The sequence below is a fragment of the Salvelinus fontinalis genome, chromosome 2 (assembly GCF_029448725.1).
Source record: "Salvelinus fontinalis isolate EN_2023a chromosome 2, ASM2944872v1, whole genome shotgun sequence".
Lineage (NCBI taxonomy): Eukaryota > Metazoa > Chordata > Actinopteri > Salmoniformes > Salmonidae > Salvelinus > Salvelinus fontinalis.
Genome location: NC_074666.1, coordinates 20699983 through 20724371, shown reverse-complemented (window position 1 = coordinate 20724371; position 24389 = coordinate 20699983). Strand labels below are relative to the sequence as shown.

The 24389-nt window shown below is 40.1% G+C and overlaps 2 protein-coding genes across 7 annotated transcripts; one reads left to right on the top strand and one right to left on the bottom strand.

The window, feature by feature from the left end:
• Nucleotides 1–9629: 9629 nt before the first annotated feature.
• Nucleotides 9630–21316, bottom strand: LOC129813952 (glycerol-3-phosphate acyltransferase 3-like). Of its 6 annotated transcripts, none has more exons than XM_055866626.1 (14): nucleotides 21227–21316; nucleotides 19293–19487; nucleotides 18880–19078; nucleotides 18421–18493; nucleotides 16370–16664; nucleotides 16104–16178; nucleotides 15838–15927; nucleotides 15638–15731; nucleotides 15404–15519; nucleotides 15112–15167; nucleotides 14735–14820; nucleotides 14221–14349; nucleotides 13954–14033; nucleotides 9630–11260 (listed from the first exon to the last, which is right to left on the bottom strand). In XM_055866626.1, exons 3-14 carry the CDS (start codon nucleotides 19045–19047, stop codon nucleotides 11128–11130), a joined length of 1395 nt encoding a protein of 464 aa, XP_055722601.1. In that variant the 5' UTR covers nucleotides 19048–19078; nucleotides 19293–19487; nucleotides 21227–21316; the 3' UTR covers nucleotides 9630–11127. The 6 variants fall into 6 exon arrangements, with proteins under 6 accessions (XP_055722601.1, XP_055722617.1, XP_055722609.1 ...); XM_055866642.1 differs by having other exon boundaries at nucleotides 18880–19080; nucleotides 19371–19487; XM_055866634.1 differs by having other exon boundaries at nucleotides 19377–19487.
• On the top strand, nucleotides 20614–24335 carry LOC129814000 (BRCA1-A complex subunit Abraxas 1). Its single transcript, XM_055866718.1, has 9 exons — nucleotides 20614–21083; nucleotides 21244–21334; nucleotides 21415–21451; nucleotides 21593–21659; nucleotides 21843–22039; nucleotides 23026–23145; nucleotides 23253–23337; nucleotides 23450–23558; nucleotides 23642–24335. Exons 1-9 carry the CDS (start codon nucleotides 20997–20999, stop codon nucleotides 24061–24063), a joined length of 1215 nt encoding a protein of 404 aa, XP_055722693.1. The 5' UTR covers nucleotides 20614–20996; the 3' UTR covers nucleotides 24064–24335.
• Nucleotides 24336–24389: the final 54 nt, after the last annotated feature.

Genomic DNA, 24389 nt, shown 5'->3' with positions numbered 1-24389 from the left:
TTACACATAGCCTCTAACACACACTGATTACTCTCGCATGAACAACATCCGGGTCATTACAATGTCCTCACCTGAAATATCTGCATTGGGTTGATAGGTTGGAAACACACTGGCTCTTTGGTTAGGTAAAAGGGCTTTAGACATAAGCCTCAATTACATTTCAAACTGTTGTACACCTGTAAAAACATTTCTTATTTGAAAATGGTCATCAACAATAGGCCCTAGATTTAACTGAACCACGACTGTGATACATTATCTACAGACAGTGACAAAATGTGCACATTATGCAATAACACTATAGGTGAGATATGGTATAGTACAGGTGAGGTTATATAATTTTGAGGAAATCAAGAGAAATCAAGAGAATTATATCTGTGGCATAAATAAACATGTGGATAGTGGCACAGTGTAGGAGAGTAATGTAACTCACAGGTCACAGTGCAGGAGAGTAACGTAACTCACAGGTCACAGTGCAGGAGAGTAACGTAACTCACAGGTCACAGTGCAGGAGAGTAATGTAACTCACAGGTCACAGTGCAGGAGAGTAACGTAACTCACAGGTCACAGTGCAGGAGAGTAACGTAACTCACAGGTCACAGTGCAGGAGAGTAATGAAACTCACAGGTCACAGTGCAGGAGAGTAATGTAACTCACAGGTCACAGTGCAGGAGAGTAATGTAACTCACAGGTCACAGTGCAGGAGAGTAATGAAACTCACAGGTCACAGTGTTTTGAGGATTCACATATAAATAATGGATGCAGACAATCTATTGGCAGCTGTGTCATCTGGGAGAGAAAACCCTGCCATGCTATTATATGAGCTAATGTGGAATGAAAAGCACACAATGACTTAGAGGTACTAGCTGCACAGGGTTAAACACAGAGCAAATGAAATCCACAGACAATCTGTGTTCCTGCTGGTTGTGTCAAGAACTTTTAAACATGAAATGATTCTTTAAAACTCTCCTTTTTAAATGACTGTCCTGTTGAGTGCGACCCCTGACACACGATTGGCATAGTGAACATGATTGCCGGGGTTCTCTGTGGAATATTCAAATAGTGCTTTATAAAGCCTGGAGTATGGGCCATAACACTCTGATTGTTCCTAACTACTGCAGGTGCTATTCATGGGAAGGGTCATATCTCAGTCGTTAACGAATCTCTGGCGCAGCCCTGTGCCATTAGAGTGATACGGACGGCACATCCCCTGCAATTTAGAACCAGTAATAGATGTGGGTCACTCCAGGTCACTTTCAATTTCCACTCGGAGAGGAGAAAAATGGAAACAACTCATTTGCACAAATTTGAATAATTCGCTCACAAAAAATAGAAATATGATGGGATGATGAGTGAGAAAGAGAGGAAGGATAAAGAAATAAAAAAGAGGGGGAAGGGGGAGGACACTGTTGCACCTTGCACAATAATGACCCACAGCGCCTTGGATCGGCTTGCATAAAGGCTAATGATGAATATGACAGAGGATATGAATCCAGATGCAGGAATAAAGCAGCCTTTTCTCTCTGCAGTCTCACATGGGAGCCTCCATTGCCTCTAGTGAGCTTTTAAACTTATCATAAATGTATTAAGATTGCACCGGGCCATGAAACAGCTGTAGACAATTAATCTTTGCAAATCTTATCCGAGGAATTGGTTTCTGCAAAGTAACATCTGCTGCTAAAGGCAATTATTCATGAGCAACGCACACCCGCCACACTTTTATGCATAGGGCACGATCATTGCCAATGAAGTAACATTTATAGTTTCCCATGTTCAGTACAAATAACATTCATCAGCATTAAAATATCATCCATCAACATTGTCCTGGGGCCTCGGGCCATCCCAGGCAGATAAATTAAAAAGTATACATTTCGCTTAGAAGTTGCAAAATGCTCCGATTAACTGATATTTGCAGAGCTGCTTTAGAGAATGAAATTACAGCAGTGGATTTGTGGATTATGGTACTGCTAGAGAAAAAAATGGAGATGAATCCCCCAAATGTCTAAGAGACCTATTATGAGAGATTCCTTATGATCAGGATAGGCTACATACAGTATGTTAGGTCACATTCTGTAGGAATGATGGGAAATGTTAGTTTGGACTTTTACTCAGGGGCGGACTGGCCATAAATGGCAGATGGGCTCACTGGCATAGTACACACCCTAGCACGAGCTGGGGGCTTGCTCGATCCTTGTGCGGGGCCCCACGAAACTGCTTCACGCAACTGGATGGGCTGGTCCATTTTTTGCCCAATGGGCCTGTCTAATTGTTTGTTTTTTCTTCAAAAATTATAATTATCGTACAAACAATGGAGGCGTCACGGAAAAAATGGTCCGGTGTGGGGGCCTCAAAGAGAAAAATGGTCCGGTATGTCAGTCCATCCCTGCTTTTACTACTGTATATGCTCAATAAAATATGTATTTACTGTGACTATAATAATTGTTTAAAGCAGGGGGAAATGTTATTCACACATTTGCTGGGATGGAAAGATTAACATTTTCATTTTTGGGGACTAAGCCTTGACATAGCTTTTGTTCATTTGTTATCTGTAGCAGAGATATCCATACTATGCAGCAATGTGTATGGTTAGCAAATGATTATTAAATTGTGTTTATTTGAAAATTAATAACTAAGAGTAATGTAATTTAAGTTGCATTACTGCATGTTTATAGAGATCCCAAGAAACCATCCTTATTTTCTCCATATTAATTCCATCCTCGTCGTGTCTTCTTAATTTCCCAGCTGTCACCATCTCACAGATGGCAATATTATTTACAATATAGGCTGTCGCCTGGAGCCAAGCCAGATGCAATCTTAATAGGAATTTGATCATCTGTAACTTTGGCTGTGTGTCAATTAGTTAGTTTTTTAACAAAGCAAAGCAAACAATATGGCAGCACCCAGTTCTTTTGACTTGTTTCAACTTTTCTGGGAAGACAAAGTGAAAGGTTGAGACTTCTGTGAAAAGCCTGGAAAGAGAAAGTTACACACACAAATACAAAATCTCCACAGGAAATGGGAATTGCATAAATCAAGTGAATAAGTACACAGTATATGCTACTTGTTTACATTAGAGATATAGGTAACTACCTTAATAAAGTAAACACCAACATACAGTGTCTTAAAGAGATTCTACAGTATCTGTAACGGGCTTCCTCCTCCTCTTCGTATGAAGAGGAGGAGGAAGCCCGTTACAGGTACTGTAGAAGTGATTCGACCAAACTGCAGCGGGTTGTGAATACATAATGATTTAATAAACAAAACTGAAGAACACGACGAACACTTGAATAATTACAAAACAAATAAACGAATGTAGACAGACCTGGACACGAACTTACATACAACGTGAAGAACGCATGAACCAGGAAAACAGACTACATAAAACGAACAAACTAACAAAAACCGGAACAGTCCCGTGTGGCGTAACATACAGACACTGACACAGGAGACAATCACCCACAAACAAACAGTAAGAACAACCTACCTTAATATGACTCTCAATTAGAGGAAACGTCAAACACCTGCCTCTAATTGAGAGCCATACCAGGCAACCCAAAACCAACATAGAAACAGAAAACATAGACTGCCCACCCAAAACTCACGTCCTGACCAATAAACACAACCAAACAACAGAAAACAGGTCAGGAACGTGACAGTACCATTACATACTTTTTAGCCAGTAGTTTTGAAAGAGCTCACGAGCCAAAAGTGGTCCCCGTAAATTGTGTACAACTTCACATATGTGAGGAGATGTGCACCACGTCATTGCCCTCTCTCTCTCACTTTGCTGTGTGTGCATGATTTGCATCTTGCTAGCTGTTACTCAAATTGCAAGGGGCTGAAGCTCATTGGTTGAATTCAAATTCTTAGGGGCTGGCTCACATTAGGGAAGAGTCGCCAAAGTTCCAGAGCATGTCTTTAATAGGGTGTTGGGCCACCACAAGCCAGAACACTTCAATGGACCTTGGCATAGATTCTACAGGTGTCTGTAACTCTATTGGGGAAATGTGACACCATTCCATAATTTGGTGTTTTGTTGACGGTGTTGGAAAACGCTGTCTCACTTGCTGCTCCAGAATCTCCCATGTGCTCAATTGGGTTGAGATCTGATGACTGAGACCGCCATGGCATGTGGTTTACATCGTTTTCATGCTCATCAAACCATTCAGTGACCATTCATGCCCTGTGGATGGGGCATTGTCATCCTAGCCATGGTAGACAAACTAATTCTGCCCAGCAGTTTTATAAATGATAAGCATGATGTGACGTAATTAACTCAGGAACCACACCTGTGTGGAAGCATCTGCTTTCAATATACTTTGTTTCCCTCATTTACTCAAGTGTTTCTATCATTTTGGCAGTTACCTGTATATGAATACATATTATTCATGTTGATGAATTAAATGTAGTTAAGGATCAGATCCTGAATCAGGTCTAAATCTACTTCTGAATACTGGTCTCCCACAGGCCATAACTCTTGTGCGTACACAAAGGATATGACGTTCATCAAAGGCACTCAAATATTCCCTGCAAATCAATGCCAAGTAGCGTTTCTCTTACTCTACGCCCTGCCTGCAATGGGAAAACCATCTGAGAAGTGTGAAGAGTTCCGTCAGATTGAGCTACCTGCTTGCCTTGCCGTCAGTCCACATTACTGCTCTATGGAGGAGACGATGTTAAAACCTGAACATGTATTGTTCAATGTGACATGCTCAATTTATCATTAGTTGTGAAAGAGAGAATGGATGAGTACACTTTCAATTTAGTTCTGTTGCTTTCTTCATTCATCATACCCTTCCTCCTCATCCATCATTTCCCCCCCTCCTTTGATTTGTACAAAACATACTTTCATAAGTTTAATGCAATTAATCATCAAGGCTAAAGATAATTGTATATTAATGTACAACATTTTTTATTCGATTATTTATTTGATGAACTTGCACCACAGTGAGTTTCATTGAATCCCATTCTTAGATTAGATCATCTCCATTGCTCAGTGAGCATGAAAGTGAGGAGTGTTGAATCCGTTTTTTGGGGTATTGTTTCGTTATAGGTTTATGTACATTTCCAGAGAGTGGTCTCAGTCTGCCTTCAGCAACTAGTGGCCATGTCTTTTATCCTCATATAACAAGTCCTAAGAAATTGGAAAAGTTGCTGCAATAGATAGGAGGTGACCTGGAAACAAAAGCAATCAGAGGGAGGGGGGTGGACGCAGGGAGCCACTGCCAGCCCAGCTCCAACTCTGTCAATAATAGAAGAAATACCTTTTGAGGCACAGGGCTGAGGGCAAAGTGTAGTCTGCAATTACACACCTTCATGTACCTCACCAAAGGACATTTGTCATGTACCTCACCATTTTCTGTTTCCCCCCAACACAATGCATTTATTTATTTTTTGTCAAAATGAGGGAAAAAAATCTGTGGACTCTCTAAACTGTGTTTTAGGATTATGATGAAAATTACTGGGCACAACAAAACTTTGCTTCACTGTTAGATGTATTAAAATGTTATATTCATGGTTATGATATTGTTATAAGGCAACACCTTTTCCTCATATAACATGGCTACATTGTGGTCCTGTGTGGCTCAGTTGGTAGAGCATGAGTCTTGCAATGCCAGGGATGTGGGATTGATTCCCACGGGGGACCAGTATGAAAAAAGTATGAAAATGTATGCACTCGCTACTGTAAGTTGCTCTGAACAAGAGCATCTGCTAAATTACTATACAAGTTATCTTATGCAAAATAATATTCCTTTATGCCATTTTCACCAATAGATTTGCAAATAGTGGAGGGAAAAGGAGAACATTCCTTCAAGTCAACCATACAATCTAGTCAAAACGATACCTTCCAGCATCTGAAGATAACTAGATAAGAACATAATTATTTCCCAAACTAAATGATCTTGAATTTAACCACAAATCAATCAGCTTTCCACTTGAACAACTTCAGACTCCATTGCAGCTCAATCAAATAGATCAATGTGGACCAATTATAGCCTGTTTCATTAGTGTAGGCAAATCATATATTCCCCCTACTGGCCACCAAGTCACTGTATAGAGGGAATGAACACACACACATTAACACACTAAAAACATCTGGAGATGGAAATCCTTGAAACTTTGCACAACTTTGTTGAAGATGTTTTTTTTTCACACTTTATGTTTTGTGCTGTTTGTTAAGAACCAAAAACCCTGGAAATACTGTCTGTATGTATGTGACAGGCTTGCTTTGACCTGTGTTCAGCCTGATTTGGTCCTGGCTATAATGTGACATGTCACAGCATCACGCTCACCCTGTGACTGGAGCTAGGGTCCAGTCTAAGCCATGCCTAGGAACAGCAGACACACTGTCCACAACACTGAAGGATTGTCACATTGTATTATTTATCGGCCAGACAGACAGACATCCTTCATTCCAATTGTAGCAGGAATCTCTTTTTTTTATTTTTATAAATAGTCAGGTTTTCACTGGTGCTGTGCAACAAAAATAATAAATACAATGACTTTTCCCCAAAACATATCATATTTGATAACTATCAGTCTGATTAAGTATGCGATGGAATAAAGCAGGTATTGAATACATTGTAATTTACTTCTTCTTCTTATGAAGAATGAAGTCAAATCACACAATAAGCAAACAATAAATTGTCTTGTTGATGAATAATTACTGATCTCTCTCAGTCAGAAACACAGTCTGAAGAAGTGGGATTTAAGCGACGGATGACTGCTGGAGGTAGGACACACACTCCAGCTCATCAGAATACTCTGCCCATCCATGTATCCGACTGTCATCTTATGACTAAACCCAAAATGCACTAAGGGGGAGTTTGTGATGAATTTAATGCAATAACATTAGGGTGGGCAGAGATTAAAAAAAAGAATACTATTTTCATTGAGGTGCATCATGGGTCTAGAATGAATAGTCTTTCCAGATATTACTCTCGGTGTTGTGAATTCTGTAATAAATGTATTGTAATGTTTTTGAAATTGTACAGTATAACTGCCTTAATTTTGCTGGAACCCAGTAAGAGTAGGTTGCTGCCTTGGCAGGAACTAATGGGGATCCATAATAAATACAAATACAAATGCCTCTATATTGATTTCTCTCTGTGAGTCACATTGTTCTTCAACATAAAATAGCCCTACATTCGCGTAGGAGTTCCACTCGAAGCATAGAAGGGATGGCAGAAGAATGTTTTTAAAGACATTATGCTCTAACTAATGTCAGGTCTTAGACAGAGCTTGAGTCATTTAACCTCCTGACTGGTCAAGATGCTCAGTTCCAGACAAACTTCGATTTAAAATGATGTCCTCCATGAACTACATTCTCTGGAGGAAATGATTCAATTTGACAATGTATTCATATTTACTGAGTGTACCTGCATTACATTTGTATAGATCACTTCAAAGTAAAAATGAAATGGAGAAAATCTAATCAACATATTAAGACATATTGGGCAGTTGTATGGAGTCTACAATCATATAGGTCCTGCATGGGTCACTCCCATGCTTTCTATATGATGTCCCTTCAAAATCTATCCGAATCACATTAATTTGGATATAAAGATGTGCACACACATTCATCACAGTAAATGGTGTGGTGCAGCATCACTTGCCAAGAGTCCCATCTCAACAATCAGGTTATAAAATCGTCTTTAGATCCGATTAATAATTCACAATCCTGTTAGAAGAGAACAAACATTTCTGTTCAAGCAATTTAAGTTGTGGGATTGTTATTATAGCCGGGTGCTTGAGCCGTGCAGGGAGATGGTCTCGGTGTGGGTCTGCGACGGAGGAGAGGCTGTGAAATTTAAGCTGGCTCCAGCTCGCTGTGTGCGGAAGAATAACTCCATGCTATTTCACAGTATCTGCTTTCTTTATTAAAGCACCGGCACAGTAAAAATGTCTTACCCACTTTTATCTGTACAGCCTTTTTATTTGGGATCATCTAACCCCCTCACTCTCTCTTCCCCCCTCCCTAACTCACTCACAGGGCACATACAGGTTCTCACAGACAAGAAACCTTGTCCCAAAAAAGTGAACCTGGTTAGATGATAGGTGTCATATTGTTATATGTATCAGGCTATTAGTAAAATAAGTAATATTATCACGCGGTCAACCACCATTCCCATCATCCTTTCACAAAGTAACAGAACAGCAATGTATTACTTTTACACACCAAGACCTCAGCTTATTTAGTAAATATTTAGGTCATCATTATATAACATTTGTATAAATTTAAATACATTTAAATAAATTAAATCAAATATAGTTTGTTTGTGTTTTGTATGAGTAAAACCAAAGCTTTATGGTAAACTAGTTTTAATCAGCCACCGTCTAACATTATCCCCACACCCCATACTATTCAACTTAATAGCATATCTTTCTTTCTTATATTGAAACTTTTGGATTGTAAATGAGGTGTTGATATTTAGTCAAGGTAGTGAGATATTTTTGTGTGAGTGGATCCGTCTGATCGTTGACCGTAAGTTGGTGACATGATTGTTATTTGTTTGCAAACACTGACTCCTAGTGTTTCATTTACGACAGTACAAGCAGAATTTGAAAACTACTAAACAAAATTACAAATGTAACATGCAACAATTTGAACAATTTCACTGAGTTACAATTCATATAATGAAATCAGTCAATTTAAATAAGTTCATTAGGCACTAATCTATGGATTTCATATGATTGGAAAATATAGATATGCATCTGTTGGTCACAGATATCTTTTTTAAAAAGTAGGAGTGTGGATCAGAAAACCAGTCAGTGCAGCGCGACACATCTCCTTTGCATAGAGTTGATCAGGCTGTTAATTGTGGCCTGTTGAATGTTGTCCCATTCCTCTTCAATGGCGGTGCGAAGTTGCTGGATATTGGCGGGAACTGGAACACGCTGTCGTACGCATCGATCCAGAGCATCCCAAACATGCTCAATGGGTGACATGTCTGGTGAGTATGCAGGCAATGAAAGAACTGGGAAGGTTTCAGCTTCTAGGAATTGTGTACAGATCCTTGCGACATAAGGCTGTGCATTACAACGCTGAAACATGAGGTGATGGTGGCGGATGAATGGCACAACAATGGGCCTTAGGATCTTGTCACGGTATCACTGTGCATTCAAATTGTCATTGATAAAATGCAATTGTGTTCATTGTCTGTAGCTTATGCCTGCCCATACCATAACCTCACCGCCACGATGGGGCACTCTGTTCACAACGTGACATCAGCAAACCGCTTACCCACAAGACTCCATATATGTGGTCTGTAGTTGTGAGGCCGGTTGGACGTACTGCCAAATTCTCTAAAATGACGTTAGAGACGGCTTATGGTAGAGAAATTAACATTACATTATCTGGCAACAGCTCAGGTGAACATTCCTGCAGTCGGTGTGCCAATTGCATGCTCCTTAAAAACTTCATACATCTGTGGCATTGTGTTGGTTGACAAAACTACACATTTTAGAGTGGCCTTTTATTGTCCCCAGCACAAGGTGCACCTGTATAATGATAATGCTGATTAATCAGCTTCTTGATATGCCACAACTGTCAGCAGAAATGCTCACTAACGGGAATGTAAACAAATATGTGCACAAAATTTGAGAGAAATAAGCTTCATGTATTTATGGAATATTTCTGGAATATTTTATTTCAGCTCATGAAACACTGTATAAACACTTTACATGTTGCGTTTATATTTTTGTTCAGTATAGGTCCAGAGACAACCTCTAATTAGCCTCTGTAGGCAGCAGGTAGCTCAGCGATTAAAAGCGTTTGGCCAGTAACCGAGCCGAATATGTGAAAAATCTGTCGATGTGCGCTTGAGCAAGGCACTTAACCTTAACTGCTCCTGTAAGTCGCTCTGGATAAGAGCATCTGCTAAATGACTAACATGGAAATGTCAAATAGGCATCTCCATATTCTTTATACATCTACCCTCTCAGATCTGCATAAGTGGCTAAGGGTTAGAGCAGGGCAAGTGGTTGTTTCTGGACCAGGCCAAAATGTAGATTTCATAACATTTAAATTATGTAAATAATTAACAATAAACCCCCAGTCTTTGTTTTGGACTTTGATCAAAACACCTTCAAACATGACCATGGGTGAACAGTATACACTGAGTGAAGAAACATTATGGACACCTTCCTATTATTGAGTTGTGTCCCCCCCACTCCACCCCTTTTGCCCTCAGAACAGCCTCAATTTGTCGGGGCATGGACTCTACAGGATGTCAAAAGCGTTCCACAGGGATGCTGGCCCATGTTGACTCCAATGCTTCCCACAGTTGTGTCAAGTTAGCTGGATGTCCCTATGGTGGTGGACCATTCTTAATACACACGGGAAACTGTTGAAAAACCCAGCAGCGTCATAGTTCTTGACACAAACCGGTGCACCTGGCACCTACTACCATACCCTGTTCAAAGGCACTTAAATATTTTGTCTTGCCCATTCACCCTTTGAATGGCATACATACACATTCCATGTCTCAATTGTCTCAAGGATTAAAAATGCTTCTTTAACCTGTCTTCTTCACTTCATCTACACTGCTTGAAGTGGATTTAACAAGTGACATCAATAAGGGATCATAGTTTTCACCTGGATTCACCTGTTCAGTCTAAGTCATGGAAAGAGCAGATGTCCTTAATGTTTTGTACACTCAGTGTATATTGTAGGGGGCTATTTAGGGTAAGGAGTTGCATTGTAAGGAGCATAACGTAACATAAGAAGGAAAATTGCACAAATGAATACTAATACCAGTACAAACTCTGTGTCAACGTAAACACATTCTTGAATAATGTTAAGTTAAGTGCAATCTGAAAACGTAGTATTACTGTAACATTATCAGAGATCATTTAATATCATACAGATTAGTACTACTTGCAGTTAAGTTTGATATGTTTATGTTTCTATAAAACAATTCTTTAAAAAAAGAGGCATTTCATGCATTAAAAACTGATACACTATATGTTGCGTATCAGAGTCTGATACCACACAATAATAATGAATCCGTATTCAATAACAAAGGCCATTGATTTGGAATTACTCCAGTCCGTATGCATTGTAGTTTGTAAAATACTTTGAAGTTATCGCCCACTGTCAGAGATTGTCCAGTGTTAATTCCAATGTCATTAACTCTTGGTGCTCTCTGTGTGAGGCTCTTGTGAGGTTCTAGCTTTCTTTCCCACAACCATACTGCTGTACATCTTCTGTTGATGCTCTTTAAATTCTTCTTTCACCTTGTCTCTCTTCAAGCTCCCATCCCTGTAGAGAGACAGACATTCTACAGTTGCCATGGCGCCCTTTTGGCAGCCTTGGCAGAGAGATCCTGTATATTTAGTAAATATTTCATAAATGTATGTTTTTTTTATTTTTGTTTTTGAATAGCCAAATGAATATAGATTTAGTCTGGATTAAATCTTACTTGTTTTCCTGCCCGAGAATGAACGGCAAAACAGCTTTTCAGCTATTTTGACTTGAATTCGGTCGGCCTACATTGGGATGTTTCTACGGTCTCCTTGATCCAAGACTACAATGCAGTGCTGAGTTGGCAGTGAGGAATTCATTGCTCAAGAGCATTCCTTCAAAGTTGAGTATACTGTATCCTGAGTGAGTGCATGGGAAGATAAAAAACCAACGGCAGTGTCCTACAGCACGGAGAAGACGCGGAAGGCAAGACACCCAGCTTCAGGTACCTGCCCCCGGACGACCTGATTTGGCTGCTCAGCTCTCCCTGTTGACCACATGCACCTCCCTCTGTTCAAGCCTTGTGCTATTGACTGTCGCTCCATCTGTTGGAGGTTTGAAGTAGCCTACCCAGAACTTGAAGTACGCTACTCAGAACATTGAAGTAGCTTACTCAGAACATTGAAGTAGCCTACTCAGAACATTGTAGTCTAGACCTATACTCATGTCATTCATTTTTTTTTTATTGACGTTTGTTTAGCTTTTTAAGCACCTCGAGATATGTTTACTTTCATGTGCTGTGTACTGCAATTCAGACTTTAGCTGCGGCCTACTTGTTTATTTTATTTTTTATTTCACCTTTATTTAACCAGGTAGGCTAGTTGAGAACAAGTTCTCATTTGCAACTGCGACCTGGCCAAGATAAAGCAAAGCAGTTCGACACATACAACAACACAGAGTTACACATGGAATAAACAAACATACAATCAATAATACAATAGGAAAATCTATATACAGCATGTGCAAATGAGGTAGGATAAGAGAGGTAAGGCAATAAATAGGCCATGGTGGCAAAGTAATTACAATATAGCAATTAAACACTGGAATGGTAGGATTTGCAGAGGATGAATGTGCAAGTTGAGATACTGGGGTGCAAAGGAGCAAGATAAATAAATAAATACAGTATGGGGGATGAGGTAGATTAGATGGGCTATTTGTAGATGAGCTATGTACAGGTGCAGTGATCTGTGAGCTGTTCTGACAGCTGGTGCTTAAAGCTAGTGAGGGAGGTAAGAGTCTCCAGCTTGTAACTAGTAACACATTATTATAGAACAGTATGATTAACAGTAGAGGTCGACCGATTATGATTTTTCAACGCCGATACCGATTATTGGAGGACCAATAAAGCCGATACCGATTAATCAGCCGATTTTTTTATTTTGGTTTGTAATAATGACAATTACAACAATACTGAATGAACACTTATTTTAACTTAATATAATACATCAATAAAATCAATTTAGCCTCAAGTAAATAATGAAACATGTTCAATTTGGTTTAAATAATGCAAAAACAAAGTGTTGGAGAAGAAAGTAAAAGTGCAATATGTGCTATGTAAGAAAGCTAACGTTTCAGTTCCTTGCTCAGAACATGAGAACATATGAAAACTGGTGGTTCCTTTTAACACGAGTCTTCAATATTCCCAGGTAGGAAGTTTTAGGTTGTAGTTATTATAGGAATTATAGGACTATTTCCCTCTATACCATTTGTATTTCATTAACCTTTGACTATTGGATGTTCTTATAGGTACTTTAGTATTGCAAGTGTAACAGTATAGCTTCCGTCCCTCTCCTCGCTCCTCCCTGGGCTCGAACCAGCAACACAACGAAAACAGCCACCATCGAAGCAGTGTTACCCATGCAGAGCAAGGGGAACAACTACTAGAAGGCTCAGAGCGAGTGACGTTTGAAACACTATTAGCGCGCGCTAACTAGCTAGCCATTTCACTTCGGTTACACCAGCCTCATCTCGGGAGTTGATAGGCTTGAAGTCATAAACAGCGCAATGCTTGACGCACAACGAAGAGCTGCTGGCAAAACGCACGAAAGTGCTGTTTGAATGAATGTTTACACTCCTGCTTCTGCCTACCACCGCTCAGTCAGATACTTAGATACTTGTATGCTCAGTCAGATTATATGCAACGCAGGACACGCTAGATAATATCTAGTAATATCATCATCCATGTGTAGTTAACTAGTGGTTATGATTGATTGTTTTTTATAAGATAAGTTTAATGCTAGCTAGCAACTTACCTTGGCTTACTGCATTCCCGTAACTTATGGAGTGCAACGAGAGAGAGGCAGGTCGTTATTGCGTTGGACTAGTTAACTGTAAGGTTGCAAGATTGGGTCCCCCGAGCTGACAAGGTGAAAATCTGTCGTTCTGCCCCTGAACAAGGCAATTAACCCACCGTTCGTTCCTAGGTCGTCATTGAAAATAAGAATGTGTTCTTAACTGACTTGCCTATTTACATAAAGGTATATATATATAAAAATAAATTAAATCGGCGACCAAAAATACAGATTTTCGATTGTTATGAAAACTTGAAATCGGCCCTAATTAATCGGCCATTCCGATTAATCGGTCGACCTCTAGTTCCCAGCACATTTTCTTTTGATCAGAGAACTCTATTATGATAGAATGACATGTTTTAAGGGATCTTTAGTGAGAATAAAGCAGTGAAAAAGAAAGTTTGCTGAGGGCTTCCTTACCACGCCATGTCCAACAGCCCTCCCTGATGTGCGATAGCAGACTTCACTCGGTTGGCAAACTTGGTAGCATCTTCCCCTTCCTATTCAAAGCGGTAATGAAGAAGGATATGATTTAAAAAATATATATATAAAGAGGAGTCTATGGTCCTGGGGGTAAGAGGAGTGTGCACTCTATGAAGGTTTGGGAATAAAACACAACATAAGGTCTGACAGGTTGGTCATGGGAGGGAGTAGCAGTAATACCGTATATAGACTGTGACACCCTACCTGTCTGGTCATTGGGGGCAGGTACCACACATTGACCACGATGGCCCAGCTGGTCATCATTCTCAGTAGGTAGCTCACCATGTTGTACTTGGCACTGTTCCAGAAGGCATCTCCAAAGCGTGGGTCATACTAACAGGGAAGGAGATCCAAATGTATATTAATCAAAAGCACAGGAGGTTGGTGGCACCTTAATTGGGGAGAATGGGCTCGTGGTGAATGACTGAAGCGGAATTAGTGGAATGGTTTCCAGGTGTTTGATGCCATTCCATTTGCTCCGTTCCGGACAATATTATGAGCTGTTCTCCCTTCAGCCTCCACTGATCAAAAGGCTTTTACATGGAAATGAAATAAAACAATAGCCGACAAAGTCAACACATAACGAGTGAAGGTCAATATGTAACAATGTTTAATGTCATACAGTAACTGCTGATTGATGACAGAGCCAGGGTTAGAACACAAGAGAGGCATTTCAGAGATTCAGACAATGGACAATTTACTGAAGACTGCAGAGTACCTTGATTGCAACTGGGTATATTGTCCCTCCAATCTCAAAGCTTCCCTTCTTGAACATCATGACCGATGTGTTGTTGATGCAGGTTCCTGCAGGAGATAAAAAGGTCACGAGACCACCACAACCACAAACTTCCAGGAGCATTGGAGTCAATTGCATTTCAATTCAAGTCAATTCAGGAAGTAGACTGACATTTTATCATAAAAATTGTATACGAGTTGACTTTATGGATTGACTGAAATTAAATGGAATTGACCCCAACTACACCTTCCAGACAGCAGATAAAGGTGGACGAGACACCTAATATAAAGACTACAATAAAATCATAGTATAAGGACTACAATAAAGTATAAAGACTACAATTAAGTATAGAGACTTACCCTCTGGGAAAATCAAAATGGGTAGATTGCTCTTCGCTGCAACATGAGCCCTCAATCTAGAAGAGGATGGAGGGAGATTAATAACCAGGACAAAACTAATCACGATGAAAACAATACAATGTATGAGATGATTGAGTGGCAGTAATGGTAATGTATATCGTTATACAAGCAATAAATCGACATTGGCAAGCGATTTATTCACTTCACAGAAGACAACTGAGTAAATGTATAGATGAAAAAGACATACTAAATGCGTCTCCTGCCATCTTTTCCCATTTACTTGCTGTCTCACCTACTGGTAACAGCATGTCGGTCTCTCATCTCCGACCTCTCAAACCACACATGGGGGCAGGACCTCACCATTGATCTCTGGATGACCCCCATCAGCCCACTGTGACTTTGACCCACCTGGGAATAAACCCGGACACAGTGAGCATGACAACTCTAGTCTGCTGAGAACCAAAAGTGATGTATACGATATCAAAAATCAGTGATATGTTGACACAGCCATGTTCATGTTACCCACCATAGCGTAGCATCCATCATTGGCCAAAATGACAATGTCAATAGGTGAGGTGTGGTTTGCTACGCATATTCCTCCTTTTTGTGGTTTATTATTTCTGTGAAAAATAAGTATTTATTTCAATGACATCATGACATTGAAAACATTGATACTAATATTACTTCCCAAATGTTTATTTTAGGTAGGTTGGGCTGTATACTAACTTGTTGTGGTATTGGATGGTGGCAGAGAGGCCTCTGGCACAGATCCTGTAGCACATCAGATGGACTAACTCACTGAGCCAGTTCTTCACTCTAGAACACAAGAGCAATGTTCGGTAACAGCCAGGGAAATTCTATTCTCTCAAGCTGTATATCAACTCTCGAGCTAGCTAGCTGTTATAAGAGATAGAAACATTCAATGTTCCTATCACCACAGTTTATGAAAGTTCTAAAACATTCTTTAAAACCTTTGTTGTGTACATCGTTACCTCCTGTTAGGTAGAAACCCCACCAAACTTGTCCCGATCACCAGCCAGCTCAACCCTATGATTGCCAGGGTTATCCTGAAAGAACGATCAAAACAAATGTAAAAAATAAAATAACATTAAAATTGTGTTTAATAATAATAATATTATTAGTAATAATTGCACTCTATCCAATAAATCCACATCAGTTGACAGAACCTGAACTGAACAAATGGACTGTTGATTGGTCTGAGATGGATAGAGTTAAGGGGAGGTGTGGTCAGACCCACCTGAGAGGGAAAAGCACGCAGTAACGTATGATCACGCCCAGGCCCCAGATGACGGTGAGGCGCAGGCTGATGTAGTGAAAGTTGTGGTTGGTGCGGGTCAGGAGGTTCCAGGAGACCAGCTCCTCAGAGGAGAAGCGCTGAGTCACTTGGTCATCCACGATGCTCTCCAGGCCCTTTCTGTAGAAGTAGAATGAGTCGCTCAGCGCAAACTCTCCCCTCGATATGGACTGGGTACGATACCGACGCAGCTCCCCCATCTCGTGTTCCATAGAGCCACCCTCCCTCTGGATGAGTCCTGGGAAGAGAAGAGAGGAACAGCACAGATAAATCACTCAGTGGGTAGCATAGTCAGAGATTTTCAGATGTAGGACATTAAATATGATGGATACGCCTGTAGAGTGAGGGATGTATAAGAAGGATTGTATGTAAAGAGTAAAATATACACCTACTAATTAAGGCACTGTATCTATCTATGATCTTCCTCTATTGGTATAAAGAGATCCCAGAGAAGGAAATGCAGATGAGGAATGCGATGGGGGGACTGTTGTGGCCTAGCCTATCTGTACCAGGTACCACTGAGAGCACTGAGCTTGCATTTCTTTTCTCTGTACTCAGCATTGATGTACTGTATTTTACCGTTCCAGTAAAACGTGAATACTTTTCTAATAACTTACTGGTTAACAATTTGCTTGTGTCATGATTATACAGTTATATATGCTTCAGTATTATGTTCACAGAAGAAGAGTTTTAGACAAAAGCATGGTGGGTTTTGTCATCTCTGCTGCTGAATGGTTTGCTAAATCTTATTGCATAATAACATTGCATTGACTTTACCTTGTTGTCCTTCCATACAAAAAAACTGTCCTTTTTTAAGTTTCCTGTCAACCCTGATTTAGAATACCAATGTTTCTGTGATCAAAAGATGATTGAGTGTTAATTCAACAACATAAGGTAGGATTGCAGATAGACAACTTATAGAGACACCACAAAAAGTCCCCAGTATAAATCCGATCTTCTGGAATCTTCAAGGCAGTTCAAAATAGAATATGATATACATGTCTAATAAATAGCAAATTTAACTCAACATAGCTCCACTGAAGACGGTGATGTGACGTCTTTCAAACGTTGTACAGTATATTTCCAGGAAGAGAAGATGAAGGGGGCATACAGTATTTCACAGCATGGGTTGAGGGTTAAGCTACACACAGATTCAGTTTTCTGCTTGAAGTTATGCAATCCTCTATTGCATCATCAGAGTGGGACACGGCTGCTCCACTCTGCACGGTTTCCACTAGCTTCCATATCCCCAAAGTCAGATTCCATAGCCACAAAGTAAAACTTGGCTACAAAAAAATGCTTTTTGGTCTTAATTTAAGGTTAGGGTTAGGCGTAAGGTTAGCGGTGTGGTTAAGGTTAGGGTTACTTTTAAAATATACTTTTAAGAAGATAAATTGTAGAAATGGGCAGACTTTATTTATGATATTGTGGGTATAGAAGCTCGTGATGACCACTCCGCAACCCCACATCAGCTGAGCTGACCAATCATAAGCTGACCAATCATATGCCACCACACCGACACACAGTCACATGTACAGGGTCTACTCTACTCCTTCCAGATAAGAGCTGAATTCAACCCTTCATACTACAGAACAATATGCTCTAAGAGCAGAACCAAGGACTCCATATTCCAATGGGATGTTGGAAATGCAGTTCTGCTGAATTCATATACTCCTCCTATAGACCATCAGAACTCAACTCAACTTACTGGATGTATAATTACCTTATTACTGTGTAATTAGTCTAATAATTATCACAAGGCTATTCACATTTCAGTTAGGGGCAAATACAAACTAAAGAGTATTGATTCAAATGGTATCATTCAGCATAGTGAAGGAACAATAGAAAACAATTGCTTAGTACAAAAGTTAATGAATAAAATAAAGATTAGGCTACAGTTTGATAGTCATCCACAATAAGTTACACAAACAGGGTCCCTCCAGACCTCAGCATGAACTCATTCATCGATGGGTACTGAGTGTAATGTCACTCACCATTGGGTAGCGGAGCAGGCACTGGCAAAGTGGGTCGATCCCTGTGTCCTCTCTGGATCCGCAGGGTGGCCCACTGCCCAAAGAACAAAGTTATTTTCAGCTGACCTCACACACAATGCTTTCTACATACTGCATCTTGCCCAACTGCCCCGCGTTTCCCGCATTGAACATTAACTATGTCCGTCTGTTCTAAGGGATCAGGGGGCAACATGAATACAGTATACAGAGCACAAAATCCTACATATAGTAGTGAATATAAATCCATTAATATCCGATTAATGCATTTATACAAAAAATATGTATCTTTTCATAAATCATCTGTTCGCAAACAGAATAACAGTTCTTTATTAAATGCTATATGAAGTTCTGCTTCAATAAAATGTTTCAGAATAAAATAAGAAATAGTGAGCTATCCCGAAATTTCAGAATTTGAGCTCTTCCAGAACCTCCAGCAGTTACCTCCAATATCTTGACCAGAATCTGAATGTAGACCGAAGTGACCCCCAGGGAGAGGCCAAACATAGCAGGTATCATGATGAGCCCAATCATCACGGAGAACCACACCTGCAGCAACAAAGTCGTTACACTCCACAGGTCATCCATCCCTACCTCACAGAGATCTGTCATCCACTGGTATGGCACATAGGGTTCAAGTTATCTACAGAAGAGAGACATAACGTTTATTAGCTATTCATTCCAAATAAGCATTATATTTTGTTGTTATAATAGAGGAGACTGAATTCATATTTTTGACTTGGGCCTAGCTAGGTAGTTAGCTATGTAAAGTTAGCTAGGTAAACAGGATCTGAAACGGGATATGAACACCGAAATAGCCGAAATAGCCGAGAAGAGAACCACTAGAAATAGCTTACATTATTGAGTCTACCATATCCGAGTTTGACTGCAGAACATGAAATGTTTCCAAATGTATTAAAGAGAAATAGTAATCTGAAGACCTCTTCGTTGTTTTAGCGAGTTTTCCATTCTTCTGTACCTCGCTGTAGCGGTAGTGGTTGCAGGTTGCAACCCAACAGTGTAGTCAGCAACAGGACAGTGCACAAGATCTGCTGTAAAAATAAAACCAGGACGTCACTAGTTACCACATTCACAAAGTCATAAACCGCGCCTATTTCTACAAGACAATGCATCTTCTCAGTGGTGAAGAAAATACCCCATTTTCATACTTGAGTAAAAGTAAAGATACCTTAATAGAAAATAACTCAAGTAACATTGAAAGTCACCCAGTAAAATAATACTTGCGTAAAAGTCTAAAAGTATTTGGTTTTAAATATACTTAAGTATTAAAAGTAAATGTCATTGCTAAAATATACTTAAGTAAAAGTATAAATACATTTCAAATTCCTTATATAAAGCAAACCAGATGGCATAGATTTCTTTTTTTTCTTTTTTTTTAAATTTACGCATAGCCAGGAGCACTCTCCAACACATAATTTACAAACTAAGCATTTGTGTTAGTGAGTCCGCCAGATCAGAGGCAGTAGGGTTGACCAGGGTTGTTGATACGTGTGTGAATTAGACAATTGTCCTGTCCTGCTAACCATTCAAAATGTACTTTTGGGTGTAATGGAAAATGTATGGAGTAAAAACTGCATACTTGTATTTAGGAATGTAGTAATGTAAAAGTAAAAGTAGTCAAACATAAATAGTAAACTTAAGTACAGATACACAAAAAAAACGACTTAGGTAGTACTTTCAAGTGTTTTTACTTAAGTAATTTACACCACTGTATCTTCCTAAAAAAGTGATTTTAAACCGAACTCTAACATTAACCAAACAGCTAACCTTATGCCTAACCCTAACCATAAATTAAGACCAAAAGCATTTTTTTACATGAATTTTTACGATATAGCCATTTTGACTTTATGGCTGTGGTAACTAGTGGAAATAATAAAACTACTCCCCGCACTGGCGAGTTGCTCGAAAAAAGTTCAGCTTTCGTGCATATTCAGCTGCGCAGAAAAAGTGATGCGCCTGCCATTGCAGGTAGCGCTGTTTTTACGCAATCGTAACACCAAATATATTTATAACTAACCCGAGATAGTTTATCTGTGACGTTTACAGTGGAAGGAAATTAAGCATAGTGGGCAGAACAAGCAAGGAGGTGGGCAAAGCTAAGCACGAGCTAGCGAGATCCTATTGGCATATATTTGCATATTTCAGTTAGGGAACGTCTTCTCTATGAAATGCGCGTGTGCATTAACGCAATTCGACATTGCACTCCTTCTAAACAACGCCATTTTTAAAACTTTGGCAAAGCGTCAAGTCTATTCAACTTAGTGCACTGTGTTCGTAACATATTTTCGTTTTGGGAACAGAACAATGTATTGGAGATCAGATGTTTCATCGATGATAAAATTAGCAGAATGTCAGTCCAGTTTCACGTAGTTACATCCTCTCCCGCTACCCGCGACTGAACTTCCTCTCACTACCATATTTGGTGGCGAGAAAACGTTCTAAACGGATGCTTCAGCTTTATAGCCCCTGTGACGTGTCTGGGTTACTCCTTATGTTTGTGTGGTAACACTTTTGATGTTGTCTTTCTGACAAAAAGAAGCATGGAGGATTCAAACTCTTATATTCGCGTCTCCGGATTTGTTCTTGGTTCATTGATGTTTCAGCACTTGAACAGTGATTCTGATGTGGTAAGTAGTTGGCTAGATCGCTAGCTAACTAGCTACGTTAGCTAGTTGGCTAACACCACAACAGATACGTCTGACCAAATAGCTTACTCATTCAGATACTAGTTATTTTATTAAACTGACCGTACACATGTATGTAACGTTACCTCATAACATTTTGCAGGAAGGTCTCATTCTCGGGGAGACCAAAGCTGAAGAGCGAAGCAACATCACTGACTCTCAAATCGACAACATACAGTTTGAGCATACAATAAGTGAGTCATCAGCTGTGTACCTACATTTTATAACATAATCTTGGTGTGTACTGACTGTCTCACCCTGCTTTCTGTTCCAGACATTCAGAAACACATATCATGTCGCAAGCTCAATAGGTAAACTGCAGTGACTAAAGGTTTCTTAAAATTGTGATTCAGCTGTGTGTGTAACTATTTCAACAGTATATCACTTACTATCATAGATTATTTCTGGAAGCATGTCACTTAAACAAATCTATTTCTCTCCACCTCCCTTAGCTTCTATAATAGAATAGGGGAGGTGAACCAGGATGAAATAATGCACATTTTATCCAACTATAAGGAGGTAAGTGGAAGAAGATAGCGTGTTAATATTGATGTCACAGATGGTGGTATTGCAACTAAGTCCAGGAAGTAAAGGATCCTGTGCCATTAGGCAAGTTGTTTGCGTTTCTTTCCTATCTTGTTTGATAGCAAACAAAGCACACTTTTATTCACCCTCTTTCTTCTATTTGACTTTCCTATCCAGGAGAATGTGATTGGTTGGTATAAACAGCGGAGAAACACAGATCAACAAATTACCTTCAGAGAGCAAGTAGTCCACGAGAACCTGAAGAGAGCACTCTCGAATCACGAGCTGATCTTTCTGCTACTGACACCCAGTGAGATCACAACATCAGGCTCCACTCACAAACTGGAGTATGCAGTCTACAGATCACATGGCAGGTCAGTACATTCACATTTTGATGGCCTTCACGCTGTTTTGAATCAAACGGTGTTGCACTGTGAGTAGTCTGTCACTGCCTTCACTAAAAACCGATCTGTTCAGTATGGTTTTCTGCTTAGCTCAGCCCTTACTCAGCTCTAGCTTAAGCAGTTAAAAAAATAAAATGTATTCTACGCCGAGTACAAAACATTTGGAACACCTTCCTAATATTGAGTTGCACCCCCTTTGCTCTCGGGAACAACCTCAATTAGTCGGGGCATGGACTCTACAAGGTGTCAAGCGTTCCACAGATGCTGGCCCATGTTGATTCCAATGCTTCACATAGTTGGCTGGATGTCCTTTGGGTGATGGAATATTCTTAATACACACTGGAAATTGTTGTGAGGAAAACCCAGCAGTGTTGCAGTTCTTGACACTCAAACTGTTGCGACTGGCACAAACTACCATACCCTGTTCAAAGGCACTTCAATCTTGTGTCTTGCCCATTCACCCTCTGAATGGCACACATACACAATCCATTTCTCAATTGTCTCAAGGCAAAAAAAAATCCATCTTTAACGTGTCTCCTCCCCTTCATCTACACTGATAGAAGTGGATTTAACAAGTGCCATCAATAACGGATCATGGCTTTCACCTGGTCAGTCTATTTGCCTCCTGGGTGGCACAGCAGTGCTAGAGGCATCACTACAGACCCTGGTTCGTTCCCAGGCTGTCACAACCGGCCGTTATCGGGAGCTACATAGGGCTGCGCACAATTGGCCCAGCATCGTCCGGGTTAGGGGAGGGTTTTGGCCTTCCTTGTAAATAAGAATTTGTTCTTAAATTACTTGCCTAGTTAAATACAAATAAAATGGCATCATCAGGTATTCCTAATGTCTTGTACACTGTAGTTTTATCCTTGTTTTTGTTTTTTACTCTTGCTGTACAGTCCTTGGATTTAAAGCACCTTTCAAGAAATCCCTTTTTTAAATGTTATTATTATTAGTCAGTATTGCAGTGTTCCTGTCTTGGTCAGCAACCTGGGTTTGTTGGAAGAGCAGGACTACTGGAGACTCTCTGCATCTTGTTCATCAGTCAACTACAACCATGCTGTTAGGAAACACAGGTACTACTACTGGGCCTCAGCACTGGGCACTATTGACTTTGAAAAATGTAATATGTGTGTTTGTCTGGTACCTGTATGACTAGTCTTACACTTTTTGTCCTGTGTAGATCTAAATTCTTCTCCTCCGATGGATCTCTGCATGAGGTGGATGAGATTAATGACATGAACAACTCCTTGCAGGGTGAACTGAAGGTAATTTGAATTGATGGCAAGAGAAATGTAAAAAAAACATGTACAAAAGACTGTACAGTACAACCATTGGTAAACATGGTGTCACCTGGGATTTGTTTATTTCTTTTCACAGATGGCATGTAAGAAAGTGGAGGAGAGTGAACGATTGGTCGAGAAGCTGCTTGCAGACGTTTCTGATCTAAGAAGGATGGTCAATGATGGGAAACAAGAGCTGAGAGAAAGTATAACCTTTGTTTCTATTGATGAATCAGTCTTGATTTATTCTTGTGTGTATTAAACATTTTATTTACGTTTGTGTTTCCAGTCTCAGCAGATGGAGCCTCCACCCCGGCACAGCCCCAGGAGAATGTGCTGCTCTGCGAGGTCATCAAAACACTATTTCCTGGGGAATCTCTACTCCAAACGCAGGCTCTAAACTTCCAGGGGTTTCCATTGCCTGAGTTCTGCTGCAGGACTGACCATGGCATAGACATCGCCACAACACTGCCTTTGATCCTGAGTCATACACTCCCTAAAGCCCGGAAGGGGAGGCTTGGGAGAGGCGGAGGTACATCCTGGAGAAAACGTCCCCTTCGTGAATCATCTGAGGTGCCCAAGAGGAGGAAAGGCATGCTGGAGGAGACTGAGGAGTCTTTGTCAGTCAGTGGGTCAGAGACCGAGGAGGATTTGATCCCACCCAATCAGAACGGAAATAATTTAGATATATCCAACTCCCCGGTCTTCTGAGGACCCAATGGACCACTCAAGAATGGTCACTGTTTATGGATTATAGGAAATTCTGTGACATTCCCCTGTAACAGTCCTCTATCAATAACTGAAAACTTGATATGTTTGCAGGGATGCCTTCACTTAGCTTATTTTTAGGGGCAACATGTTTTATTTAGAAGTGACTGTCCAAATTCTTGATTATAATAACTTTAGTGTTTATCAACATTTTTTTAAATATTCAAGCTGTTATTGAACTTGTACATAATTGCATTAAATTATTTTCACGTGTAGTGAGTTACGATTATTGGTTTCATGGCTCAACCCAAGCATATCAGCTCAAAGAC